Source organism: Dama dama, chromosome 19 (assembly GCF_033118175.1).
Source record: "Dama dama isolate Ldn47 chromosome 19, ASM3311817v1, whole genome shotgun sequence".
In the NCBI taxonomy this organism is placed as follows: Eukaryota; Metazoa; Chordata; class Mammalia; order Artiodactyla; family Cervidae; genus Dama; species Dama dama.
Genome location: NC_083699.1, coordinates 48,451,995 through 48,465,517, shown reverse-complemented (window position 1 = coordinate 48,465,517; position 13,523 = coordinate 48,451,995). Strand labels below are relative to the sequence as shown.

Here is a 13,523-nt window from a genome sequence, read left to right as displayed (position 1 = left end):
CTGAAAAGTAAATTTAAATCTTATTTCAGAAACCTTTATATTCAACAGCCATGATCTTCCCCATGGTCTCTGCTTCTCTTTATAAAATATGTGTCTGTCGCAGCAGGGGAGCAAGGGAGGAGGTGGGTAAGGACATAAGTAACAGGATATTTTTAAGTCTTTTGTATTGTGTCAATACAATATAAGAATTGTGCTGCTCCTCAGGCAGAAGAGAAAGGATATGGCAAGTGGATGAGACTGTATCAGAGCTCATTCCAGTTAGGAATCACACAATTTCTCATTCCAAATAGGAGGTAAAGCTGTAAGAGCAGGGGAGTTCTACAATGTTTCCTGAGATGTGTCCTGAGCATCCCACGTTTCAATTCAACCTGTATATATTCACAGAAACTTTGTTACACAGAATACCATCATATACAATATTATATCCATATTTGTGAAAGTGGCATAGTGGGGCGGCTGGGGTGGGCGGGCGGGGGGACACTCGTGAATTACAGAAAACAATAACACTATACAAACTAATTTGGTTTGAAGCCATAGGTTTGTATTAAAACAAGCATGAACATATAATATAGGATGGTACTTCAATACAATTCCAAGCCTTGAAATTTTAAGCTCTCTATTAAGGCAACTTCAAGCTCTATACCCCAGATCTTCTCTGAGGTTAGATGAACTTCAATAAGAATTTGTGTTATTGACATATACACATAATCTTTATAGACAGAGACATGTGGAAGAGCTGGCTTTTAGGTATAGAGACGTATCAAATGTGAGTTAAGTTGGCTTTCATGTCCAGGGGAAAAAAAACAGGTCTTTTGTGGGTGGCCTATAAACCTAGTTAAACTACATAAAGTACGTAACACTGTTTCTATGAGAAACTCCTTTTGTAATTCTGTTTGTAAGTTATGTTTTACTTACGTTTTTAAAGTTGCATATAATTTGTTAAAACAATTCCACTTCTAGGAATTTATCCAGTAAAGAGATAACAAGAGATGTGAGCAAAGAGTTACATTTATATAAGTGTTCACTTGTGCTCAGTCCTGTCCGACTCTTTGTGGCCCCATGAACTATAGTCCACCAGGCTCCTCTGCCCATGGAATTTTCCAGGCAATACTGGAGGTGCCGTTTTCTACTCTAGTATTATTTATAACAATAAAAAATTAGAAATAGTCTAAATGCTCAATAAGAGGGATCTGGTTAAGTGCAAAGATATAACTAAATACTTTGCAACGACTAGAATTCTATTACAAGAAAATGTCAACAGCTATGACACAGTATTTCTAATATACTCTACAGTGGAAAAAAGCAAACTACAAAAAGCTAATACCATGTTTTTCAATATACATGTACACAGATTAAAAAAAAACTTGGAAGAATATGTCAAAATGTTCACAGTGCTTTATTGATGCAGTAGTATTAACTCTTTTTCTTTCTCTACTTTATTTTTTCCCAAATTTTCTGTAATAAACGTGTTACTTTTATAATCATGGAAAAATTCAAATATACAGTTTATATACAGGCACAAACAGTTTCTGATTCTTTGTCATCAATTTATTCTGACAAAAGGACACAGAAAAAAACAGAAAAAATAAATATTTCTCTTTGTATTTACTTTTTCTAATGGTAGTAAAAAATTACACTCCTCAAGATGAACTGAATACAGAAGAAGGAGATATAATCTCTTTTTCAGACTATCAGACTGACACAGATCACAAAGAATAAAATCAGCAAAGTGAAGACAACTCATGAGCTGCTGATACAAACCTAAGCTAAAAAACCCTTTAGGAATAACAGTTTTACAACCTGTATTTAAAAACCCCTAAAACTGTACATTCTTTTAACCAATCAATTATATTTCTAGGGATTTATCCTAAGGAAATTAAATAAGTCTGCAAAGAGATACACATGAAGTTATTTTCAGCAATATCGTTTGTAACAGTGAAAGATGAAGACAATTTCAAAGTGTATCAATAGGGTAAATGAGAAGACAGTATACCTATGGTGGACTACTATTAAAAAATATGCTACATATCTTTCTGTAGCAGATATTTTCTGATACTGTATATCATTTAGTGAAAAAATGATAAAACAGCCTTTATAAGATCCCATTTTAAGATTTTTTTTTAAAAAGTGAGAATGTATATATTCATGAATAAAATGTTTAAAGATTTCAAACCAAGATTCACTACCAGTTTTCTGTGGTAAGTGGAATTACAAAAGATCTTTAATGTCTTCTTTATAACTTTTTGTACTACAATGAGCATGTACAACTCTTGATATCAGAAGGAGTGATTTTGAAACAGTCTGGTTAGTCAAATAAAATTAGCTTTGGTTTTTTTCTACTCTTTTCTCATGGCTAAGGCTCTTAGAAGGTTCCTGATTTGAGTGCATGATACAGATGAAAAATGGGTCAACTATACAGTTAATGCCTCTATTAACAAAGATGGCATGCTTAAGTGGCAGTTTTTATTAAGAAGATATTATTTCTAGGACATGCCTAATGGTCCAGCAGCTAAGACTCTGTGCTCCTAATGCAGGGGACCCAGGTTCAATTCCTGGTCAGGGAACTAGATCCCACATGCCACAACTAAGAGTTCGCAAGCAACAACTAAAGATCCCATGTGCTGCAACAAAGATCAAAGATCCTGTGTACTTCAATGAAGACCTGGTACAGCCAAAAAAAGTAAAAAGTCAACACCCTTAAAAAACAAACAAACAAACAAAAATCAAGATATTATTTCTAGAAGAAAAAATGATATACCCCCTTTCAGCCCTGAGATATTATCAAAGATCTGGTAATTATGACTGAGCCCCCATCTGCTGCTATCTTCTCAACAATTATTTAAGTGTTCTCATCTCTAGTGATCATGGTGGCTTATTGTATTCATGGATATAGAAAGGATTTGCCAAAAGAAATGTGATTTATAAAATAAACAATGCAGAAGAAAATTTCAATTCTATTCAACACAGTATGCCCCAACATCACTGTCAAATATAACTTTCTGTGATGATGAGAAGATTCTATTTCCTGTGCTGTCCAATATAACTGACAGTAGGTCTGTCTAACGTGCTGACCAATATGACACATGTGGCCACTGAGCATTTGAAATGTGGCTAGTACAACCAAATTTTAAAATTTTAACTTATTTTAATTTTAATACACTTATGGCTAGTAGCTACTATACTGGACAGCACCACTGTAGAAAATTCACAGTATATAGACTGCTGTTGATACAAAATATACATAAATAAGTATCCAAAAAAAATATGGTTTCCACGTAAGACCTGGCATTTCGGTGCATATTTCCAAGACTAACGAAACCATGATTGTGTGAGTTACAGAATGTTTTTTGAAAAATTAAAAGGTCTTTTATGCAATCCTCATTCTTCTTTATCTAGGAAGTAAGCACACAATTCTTGAAAGCTTTATTCTCATGGCTTCAATAAGACTGTGTTACTTAGGCTCACCCATTACCTCTCAATTTCTTTCTTTTTTTGTATCATCTTAGTCTCTCCCATCTGCCATCAACCACAGGCTTTTTCCAAAAGTTGAATCCTTGGTTTCCTGTTTTCGATTTTCCATTCAGAAAAGATTTCTTACACCGTCAACTATGATCCTACTTGTCTTCTGCAAAACAGCACCACTTCACTACATAACCTTAAACAAAGTCTTAATATTTAAGACAGCTTCTCACCTGTAAAATAACTTCAGAGTGTTACTACAGTTCCTTTGGTTTTAGGAGTCTCTAAATTCTAGTAGAAGCCTAGTTATAAAACGTTTTTTCTGTTTTTTTCTCGAACTGATTCCTCTTCTTGCCCTTTAAGTGCTATGGTACCCCATGGTTGTCAGTGACCAACTTTTCCATTCTCCACATTCTCTCTCCAAGAACTGCATAAACCCTTCATTATGACTGTCTCAAATTTATGCTGCAGTTCTAACTTAACTCTTAGAAGTTCCAGATTTACACTTCTATTTACTTCACAGTTTCTTTAGTTGGCCTGATACATTTAAGACTCTGGTAGCACATGTATCAGGCCAACTAAAGAAACTGAACCAAACTTTGTCAGTATGGCTTAGTGATCAAAACCACAAGTTTTAGGATCAGATGTATCTGAATTTGAATCCTAGTGCTGTCATTTACTACCTGTGTAACACTGATCAGATTAATCTCAGGTCTCCATTTTTACATGTAAAATGGGGTTAAAACTAGTACTTACAACTCAGGTGGTTGTTATATGTGCATTTTATATATATAGTTTAGTACAATATCTGCAATATGCTAACAGCTCAACAAATGTTAGCTACTATTATCAGCAGCATTACCACCTTCCTACTCCTACAGGTTTAATAACTCCGGCAACTTGATGCATTCTGTCTCTTTACAAAAAAAAAAAGAAAATTCAGTCAACATTTGTACATTTATTTTCCAGTATGATCTCAGACTGTTTTTCATTCCTTGACTGTTACTGCAGCCGGCCAAACAGATTACTAGATTTTTAATGCTTACAGGGTAGAGTCTTCTCTTATTTTTATTCCCACTATATTACCTAGCATAATGCCTTACGCATAAAAGTTTTGCTGTTATTAGATAATTCAAATAATCTTTACATTACTCATTCTATTACACTAGATCTCTTGAGTTCTTTCAGAACAGGGAGTGTCTTGGTCCTCTTTGTGTATCTACACCTGAAAATCCTTTAGTCAACAAACATCTGTTAAATGAACAGTCTCCCTGTTTCCAAACCTATCATCAGTCAGCTGCCTCACATGCAAAGGGCAGCTCTCATATTCTCTAATCCAACCGATTTATTCTGACCAAACTGACCTCCCCACAACTTCAAGAGCAGACTCACTATCAAATTACTCAGGACTCTTATTTTGTATCCAAAAGTCTACTCAGATTAAGTAGGAAAGGGAATTCATTAGCTTGCATAATTTGACAGTCCAAGGATACCACTAATTTAAAGCCTGGCTATTGATCCAAAGATTACCATCAGAACTTGGCCTCATTCCTTCTATCTTTTGGCTCTGCTTTCAATTTATTGGCAAGCTCCAGGTTCACATTCTATTCTCTCAGCAACTCCAGGGTTCAAAGCATGCCTCATTCTCAACAGAATTAACACTCCTGCATGCTGATAGGAAAATGTGTCCATCTCTAAACTATCACTATTGCCAGAGGGATGGACCACATTGACTAGCTAGCCCTGAGTTATGTGCACACCTTTGTGGCAGGGTGGGATCCATTCCACTGCCTGAAGTGGCTTTTCTTCCCATTTCTGCCTCCCCAAATTAAAGCTACAACTTTTCAGCCCCCAAAAGTCTTTCAAGATTTAAGATTTTCCCTGTTCATTGGATCAAGTAACTCATTCCCAAACAAATACGTCTTCTTCTTCCTAAAAATCTACCATTTAAAACAAACAGGAGGGGAAAAATCCCAAGAAAATGTTGCATGATGAATTGTAATTATGTCAAGTTATAAACAGTACGGGTAATATGTACTATTTCTTAAAATGTAAGGATAGCAGTTCTATGTATCTATAGATACATTCTATATATTAGGAAAGAACAGATTATGTGGCAACTTTTAATATAGTGTTCAAGTAATGTTTTGGGCTTTAAATATTCTATAGGGTCTAAACAAAACATTTCAGCTAACAAAAGTTGGGTCTGAATTCAAAGTACCCTGTGTAACAGTCTATGGTTTTGTAGTTACCTCCAACAGGATTTTGAGTTAGGCTCAAATCACGGCTAACAACACTTTCCTTGGCTTTAGCTACAGATCTCTAAGCAAATTATTTTTCTTTCCAAACCTGGGTTTCACTACCTCTAAAAACAGGAATGGTAATATCTATCTGTATGTAAAGAGGCTGTGTGGCACAGTGAAGAGAAAAAGAGTAAGATGGACCCAGGCTGAAATTCTACCACTATTATTATTTATATGCTTCTGAGTGGCTTCTTGTAAATTCTGTGTGATTCCTCATATGTAAATTTGGGATAATAATATTTTAAGCATTTATTTTGATTTATTTGGCTGTGCTGGGTCTTAGTTGTGGCATGAGGGACTAGTTACCTGCCCAGGGATTAAACCCAGGTCCCCTACACTGGAAGTGCGGTGTCTTAGCTACTGGATCACCAGGGAAATCCTTGGGATAATATTTAATTCATTGGTTGTTAAGTATTTAACAAGGCAATGTATTTTAAACATCTACCACAATGAATAGTAAACAATGAAAACTCAATGTTATCCACATCAAATTATCTGTTTAAAATAATTTAGAGAATTCAGTATTTTTGTACTCACCAAGGTCTGCCAAAGACTTCTTATTCTTAATAAGAGATATTTCTGACCTTTTAGAAATTAATCTAGTCTAACAGGTTATAAAGTACTTTGCAATCTTTTAGACTTTTTGACTAAATAAAATGTCAACGAACAAAAAATCTGGTTTATAAACAAACTATTAAAGTAATAAAAATAAGTGTGGATAATAATGAATTAGAAATTCATGGCATAGTAAGGGAAAAATTCATTGGCATTACTTATTCTTTATAAATGCCTTACCTTTTCTTTGTTAGCTAATATTTCTTAAAGGAAAAAGACACTGGCCCTAGAGCTATTTAAAAGCCGGTAAGATAATGAGCTAGATAAACTCCTACAATCAACTTATCCCTTAACTTCAGGCTTAATGCAGTAATACTGAAATGACTCATGCAACATGAAGTCACTATGCTATCCATCTCCTGAACAGTCAGTCATATGCCATATAGCCACCTCCTGAAGAGAATCACGAAATCTGGGGTATGAACGACAAGTTTAGACGCTGTCGATCAGAACACAATGCAAAAGGCAAGTGGCCGCTCATTTACATAAGCAAAAAAAATTAATTTTAAGGTCATTCACTAAAAAACACAAACTATATTCTATATAACTGTTTTCAAAAAGATTAAACAAACAGACATTTGATTCCTTCCATTTTACACAAGAAGCAGTCTCTTCGGAAAACAGTTTCTTGAAGTAGTGTTAATAGTTTTGCTTATCTTTCTAAAATGAGTGAATCATATGTAATACTCAGCAATCTTTAAAGAGTGCACAAACATAGGAAAAGTTAACAGCTTAAGAAAGGTTGTATGAAAATAATTACATCATACTATACTATATGTAAGAGATGTTTTCCTCCTTTGTACTGACTGTTTTTAATCTACTCCTTGAGGAAGCTGTATTTTAAACACAATGGGAACATGTTGAACACCTCAGTCACCAGATACTGTTCTCTACAACTAAGAAAATCAAATAATATCTAATTTATTGTCTTTTCCGTGTTAAAAAAATATGTATAAGGCAAAGTAATTTTTTTTTTTTTAAGAATTAAACATAGATACGGTAGGCAATCTTTTGTGCCTTTTCTAAATAGTTTTCTTCCTGCAACTTTTTTTTGAGGGGGCATGAGGAAAGAGGAAAAGTAGTGGAAGTCTGAAAGTTGGCCCTAGTTATTTTTACAAGTACATTTGGTAAGTCAACCAGACGAGGGGGAGAAAGAAAAAGCGTTTGGGCTCCAATGGAAACAACAGTTTTTAAAAAACGCCAGTGCTGAGAGTCATGCTTTCCTGACAATGCAGCGACCAATATTACTCCGATTAAAAGCGCGCTACAAACCTAAATCTGAGTAAAGTCAATTTGGCATCCTAAATCCGAATTGGCCTGCAGCAATCCGGTGGAGCAAGGGTCTACCTCAGCTTCCGCAGAAGTTAATTTTCTCCCAGAGTTAAAACACTACCCATCAGTTTCCTATGGCCTTCTTCCCCGAGAGATGCTGCTGTCCACCTCGTCCCAGGCTCCGGATCTGAGCCGCAGGCCTGGGTGGGTTGGGGCAGTCGGCTTCTCCCCGTCACCCTGGTCCCGACCAGGAGTAATGGGACCAGTTACTGTAACTACCCGCGATTCCCCCGAACGGCCAGGGCGGCCTCCGACCGCGCCCCGGGCCTCCGGTCCGCTGGGATGTCGCCCACCCCACTCACCCGCCCGAGTGGTGTCCGTCAGGTCGTGGTTGGCCGCTCCCCGGGGAAACTCCCTCAGTTTCCGGCCGCTCAGGCTCAGCACCCCGGTTACCGCCGCCTCCTCCAGCGCTCGGTCGAGGCAGCGGCTCCACGAGCCCGGGCCAGGACCAGGGCCTGCGCCAGAGTTTGGGCCGCAGTTAACAACCGAGAGGTTACCTCCCGACGCTCCTGGGCAAGAGTATTCTGCAGCCGCGGCCACAGCGACCAAGCCCGCGGCCGCCATTTCCCAGCCGACAACTCTCCGGCCCTTCAGCTCAGCGCATGCGCGACCAGATGATAGGTGGGCGGGGAAAGGGGCTTACGGACCCCGGCCGGGTCCCTTGATGGACAGGGCTGCGGTGCCGCTCTGCACTTCCAGGCGCTGGCCTCCGCCCACAGGAGGTTTCCAAGAGAAATTTAAAACGGAACTCACAAATCTGGAGCAGCTCCCTACGGTAGGCTCCCAGTGGCCTTTCTAACATAACTCTACAAAAATATCTTTCAGACAACGCTCCTCACCAAAACTACCTTCCTCCCTTAGGAGGATTAGATTAAACATTTTTTAACACTGTTGCTGCCAAAAACGAGGGGAAACGTTCCTTGACTTGTCGTTCTATAAGCCAAGTGATTTAAGTGGAGATTGTGAATTTATTAACCATTATTGCCTGAGGGAAAAATAAGTGGCTCCAAACTTCATAATTCTCATTGAAAGGGTTATATAAATATTTTAGGCCCTTCCTACAAAATAGCTTCTTAAGGAAAATAAACACTTTAAATAGTACGTCTTCTTTGGGCAAGATTTTATTGTTGAACGAAACTGGGTGAACCTCACTGAGGTCTAAAATTTGGGTCTAGAAGCAAAACTGAGGAAGAGAAAATGATTTTGCCGTAATCTACATGTGGGAATTAAAGATAGAACTGAAGAAAGTTAAAAATGAAAATGAAACCATTCAGTTATTGGAAAAGTATAAAATATTTCATTTTATTTAAAATATTTTATAATTTTTTACCCCACCACGGGACTTGCAGGATTTTAGCCTCCTGATCCCATGGACAGAGGAGTCTGGTGGGCTGCAGTTCAGAGGGTTGCAGAGTTGGCAGGACTGGGTGACTTGCACAGCAGCACAACTTCCTGAATGAGGGATTGAACCCATGCCCTCCAGAATGAAAGCTGGGAGTTCTAACCACTGGAACGCCAGGGAATTCCCACCACTTCATTTTAAACCAATTAGGCCTCACATATATTGCAACCAGTCTTCAGCTTATTCTTGACATTATTGAATGACATTTAAGTCATTCCTGCTAAATGATGTAAATTTCCCCTACAATCAATCAACTAGTATTTTCTGTGGGAAATAAGACTGTCAGATACAGATACAGTCCTTTTCCTAGATTTTTTTTTCATTTATTTTTATTAGTTGGAGGCTAATTACTTTACAATATTGTAGTGGTTTTTGCCATACATTGACATGAATCAGCCATGGATTTACATGTGTTCCCCATCCTGATCCCCCCTTCCACCTCCCTCCTCACTTTCCCTAGATTTTAATTATGGAATCCAAATAAGCCAAATAGAGATTAAAACCACAAAAAAGGGCTGAGTGGGCGTGGTGGGGATTAACCATCAGAATTCAAAGAAAAGGAATCTAGTATGTCAAATTCTGAAACAAATCTGAAGGATTCTGAAGTGCAATAGGCTGGAAGGGAAGAGTAACATCTCAAATTGAAAGGAATATCAGCATGAACACATCCAGGTATGATTTATAATGGTTCGTGTGGCGAACATTGCCACAGGCCAAAAAGTTCATGTCAGAGAGCAAAAGAAAGTAAGGTTGGAGAGATGCTGTCCATCACTCAAGGTCCAGCTTTACAATGAAACCTTGATTAACACTTCCCAACTCCTAAATAGAAGAGACTGTAAAAATGTTTAATCTCAGTGCCAAAGTTCATTAGTTATCAGTTGCTCAGAGAGTTGTTCTGTAAATTCTTAACTGTGTTCTAGGTTCTTCAGCGACAGGTTCCATGATCAATGTCTCTAATGAACATGGGTCACCCAAATAGCAGGTGATCTGTTATCTCTGGCAGGTATCATCTATCCAACCTATGAATTGGTTTTTGTTGCTCTAGACTTCTAAAATTGTTACTCTTAGAAAGACTTTAAGCTATTTAAAGAGCAGGTCCTCATTTTTATTTTTTTAAGTCTATTTCAACCACAAAAGCAGAACCATATATTTCATATTAATGCTACAATGCTATAGAAATAGTCAGACTTTTAAAATGCACAGGTATCATCTATATTTGATTACTGATTACCTTCCACATTTGAATTCCTCTGACAAATTCTCCATAATATGGCCTCATTCTTCCTATCCACCTGCACATATCATTATAATTACAACATACCATGCTAATTCCGGCCTTTGAAGTTCTGACCAAGTTTATAGATTGATTATACTTTGTCTAGGCAACTAGATTTTAAGGTCCTTAATATGTTAAACTCTATATCTTCAATATCCTGGCAGAGTCTATCAATAGTTTAAAAATAGAGTAAGTGGAAACAAAGAAAATGCTGTTAAGTACTAACACAGCAGAGGTTATGTGCTAATACAGCAGAGGCTAGGAGAAAAAAGAATTACAGTATTTGAGAACAGGGTCTCATTAAGTCCAAAATATCTGTAGATATTAAGTCTACCAAGGCCAAAACAGAAGCCTGTGGATACAGGAAAAATGAAGATGCTATATATACACTATTATATAAGAACTAGTCCTACATAAAGGCTGGAAGAAAAGATAAATCAGAAATTAATTTTGAGACCTCTAAGGATTTGAAGTTTTATCTACAAAGTAAAGGTAGAATGAGGGAATTCTCATCCTTCTCCCTCAATCTTCTCCATAAAGGAAGGGACAAAATCATCTTGAGAAAATAAGGTATGGGAGATGGGAGTCATTGTATGGAATTCACCAGAGTCTAGTGATGAATAAAAGAAGTGATGAGAAACAGTTGCAAAAGGGCTGAGTAAAAGGACTTCAGGGATCTCTCATTCCACTACTGCTCTGTGGTTTGGAAGCAGGAGGTGAAAAAAGTCGATGGGGGTTTACCGAATGTTAGGAATTAACACAAAGAACCTCCCTGCTTCTTCCTGTGTATTTTATAGGCTGAAAGTTTACTCACTGAACAAGTTTCACTCCAACCTTAGTAACACTCTCCACCTCTGCATCTCATATCACGCAGAAATAAAGTTCTTTCCCTACTTTTACTCATTAGAAATATATTATGGCTACTCCTTTAAGATTCTACTTTATAAACTCAAAGCAGTAAGATTAAAATCTTGGCCAATCCCCTTCTCTTCAAATACAAAGCACAGAAGCTGGTTTGTTGAATATGTTCAACAAATGTTTGGTCCTACCCTTTCTGACTTCTTTAGTGAAAAAAAAAATTGACTTTTTAAAAAATTTTACAAGAAAATTTAGACAATGTGATTTTCTTCTCAGGAGAATAGAAGTGGAAATAGAAATTAAACATACAGGCTGCTGCTGCTGCTAAGTCACTTCAGTTGTGTCCGACTCTGTGCGACCCCATAGACGTCAGCCCACCAGGCTCCCCCGTCCCTGAGATTCTCCAGGCAAGAACACTGGAGTGGGTTGCCATTTCCTTCTCCAATGCATGAAAGTGAAGTCACTCAGTCATGTCCAACTCTTAGTGACCCCATGGACCGCAGCCTACCAGGCTCCTCCATCCATGGGATTTTCCAGGTAAGAGTACTGGAGTGGGGTGCCATTGCCTTCTCTGTAAACATACAGGCTAGGCAAATAATTTCCTATTTATCTGTTTTGTGTTTTTGGATGTGAACCTTTTAAAAGTCTTTATTGAACTTGTTTGTTACAATATTGCTTCTATTTTGTGTTTTGGAATTTTGCCTGCAAGGCATATGAGATCTTGGTTCCCCAACCAGAGATAGATCTCCACCCCCTGCATTGGAAGGTGAAGTTTTAACCACTGGGCCACCAGCGAAGTCCCTCTTATTTTTCTTTAAACATTGATAAACCTCATAAGAATATATTGAGAAAAAGGAATTTCAGTTCCAGAATGGTATCACATTTCCTTGTTTTATCAAGCTTTTAGTTGAATAGATTTCAGATAGAAAGTAAACTGTAATGGCAGGGGAAAAAAGAGACATTCAAAGTCAACAATTTATAAACAAATCTTTAAATCCCTCTTAGAAAGTGAAAGTGAAATTGCTCAGTTGTGTCAGACTCTCTGTGACCCCATGGACTGTAGCCTACCAGGCTCCTCCGTCCATGGAATTTTCCAGGCAAGAGTACTGGGGTGGGTTGCCATTTCCTTCTCCAGGGGATCTTCCCGACCCAGAGATCGAACCCAGGTCTCCTGCATTGCAGGTAGGCACTTAACCATCTGAGCCACGTGGGAAATCCCTCTTAATGGTTCACAGTAGTCCAAAATTCTTGTTGTAAATGCTTGGAGTTTATTTGTGTCATTTTTAAAGAGGGGTTAACTCCAAACTGATCTGTGCAAAAATAACTCACTTTTAACTTAAGGAAAGCTTAAATCTCATGCTTCCTTTTTTTTTTTTAACAGTGGCAAAAAACAAATAATCATATAATTCTGATGAGACTTCAAAGGTTTAGTGATCAGAAATGAAGAAATCATTTTCTGCCCTAATGTTGCCTGCATTCAGAGTGTATGGTATTCATTCTCTGCAGTGTATTCATTCTCTGTCTGCTATTTCTTCTCACTCTTACCTCCTTAGAGTAACAGAAATCAAAACAAAAGGTACCCCGACACTGTTTATGTTACACTGTGAATTACAAAGCTACTGACAGCAAAATATGATATAGATATCTATTATAACAAAAAATAACAACTGGGCAATAAATTCAAAGTTTCTTCATACTTGTAGTATTTTATGATTTGCTTATAATTAAAATTGTGGTGAAGTTTATACCTATTAGAAAAAAATACATAATGTTTGACTAGGAACACTGGCCTTTTCTAATAAGTCTACCTAACTGGAATGAAAAGTGATGAAATCTCATAATTATCACCGGCAGAGTGTATTTACTTACCATGTTACAAATGCTGAAGGACGGTATTACTATTTCTTAGATATCTGACAAGCCACACACCATTCCACTACTTTCTGTGTGTGTTCCATTCATGGAGAATTAAAGATCTAAGCTTAAAAAGTGACTGGAGCTGAGTATCACTCAGTGAGTATCACTGAATCAAGATGTTAAAAAAAAAAAAAAAAAACCTGGATGATCTCTAAAGGTTCATTCAGTCTAATATTGCATTCTAAGAAAATTTGATTCTCTAACTCCCCCTGACTAGTTCTTGTTGGAGCTATAAATGAAGTGGTCAAAAGATAGTTAGTGGGATGTCAATATGAGTCTAAATTGATCTACCAATTTAATTGTTAGGCAGCTTTTCAAATCCTAAATGTTATAGTCACTACAAAGTTCTTTGTAACACAGA

The 13,523-nt window shown here is 37.3% G+C and overlaps 1 protein-coding gene across 7 annotated transcripts in view; it reads right to left on the bottom strand.

Annotated features, from left to right (window-relative positions):
* LRCH3 (leucine rich repeats and calponin homology domain containing 3) overlaps positions 1-8,317 on the bottom strand; it is a 99,679-nt gene extending 91,362 nt beyond the window's left edge. For 5 of the 7 annotated variants that reach the window (XM_061166953.1, XM_061166956.1, XM_061166955.1 and 2 more), the window contains exon 1: positions 8,012-8,316. In XM_061166953.1, the coding sequence (XP_061022936.1) occupies positions 8,012-8,273 (262 nt within the window). In that variant the 5' untranslated portion in view covers positions 8,274-8,316. Of the gene's footprint in view, positions 1-8,011 lie in introns of all 7 variants that reach the window. The other 2 variants (XR_009696983.1, XM_061166959.1) reach the window with 1 other exon arrangement.
* Positions 8,318-13,523: the final 5,206 nt, after the last annotated feature.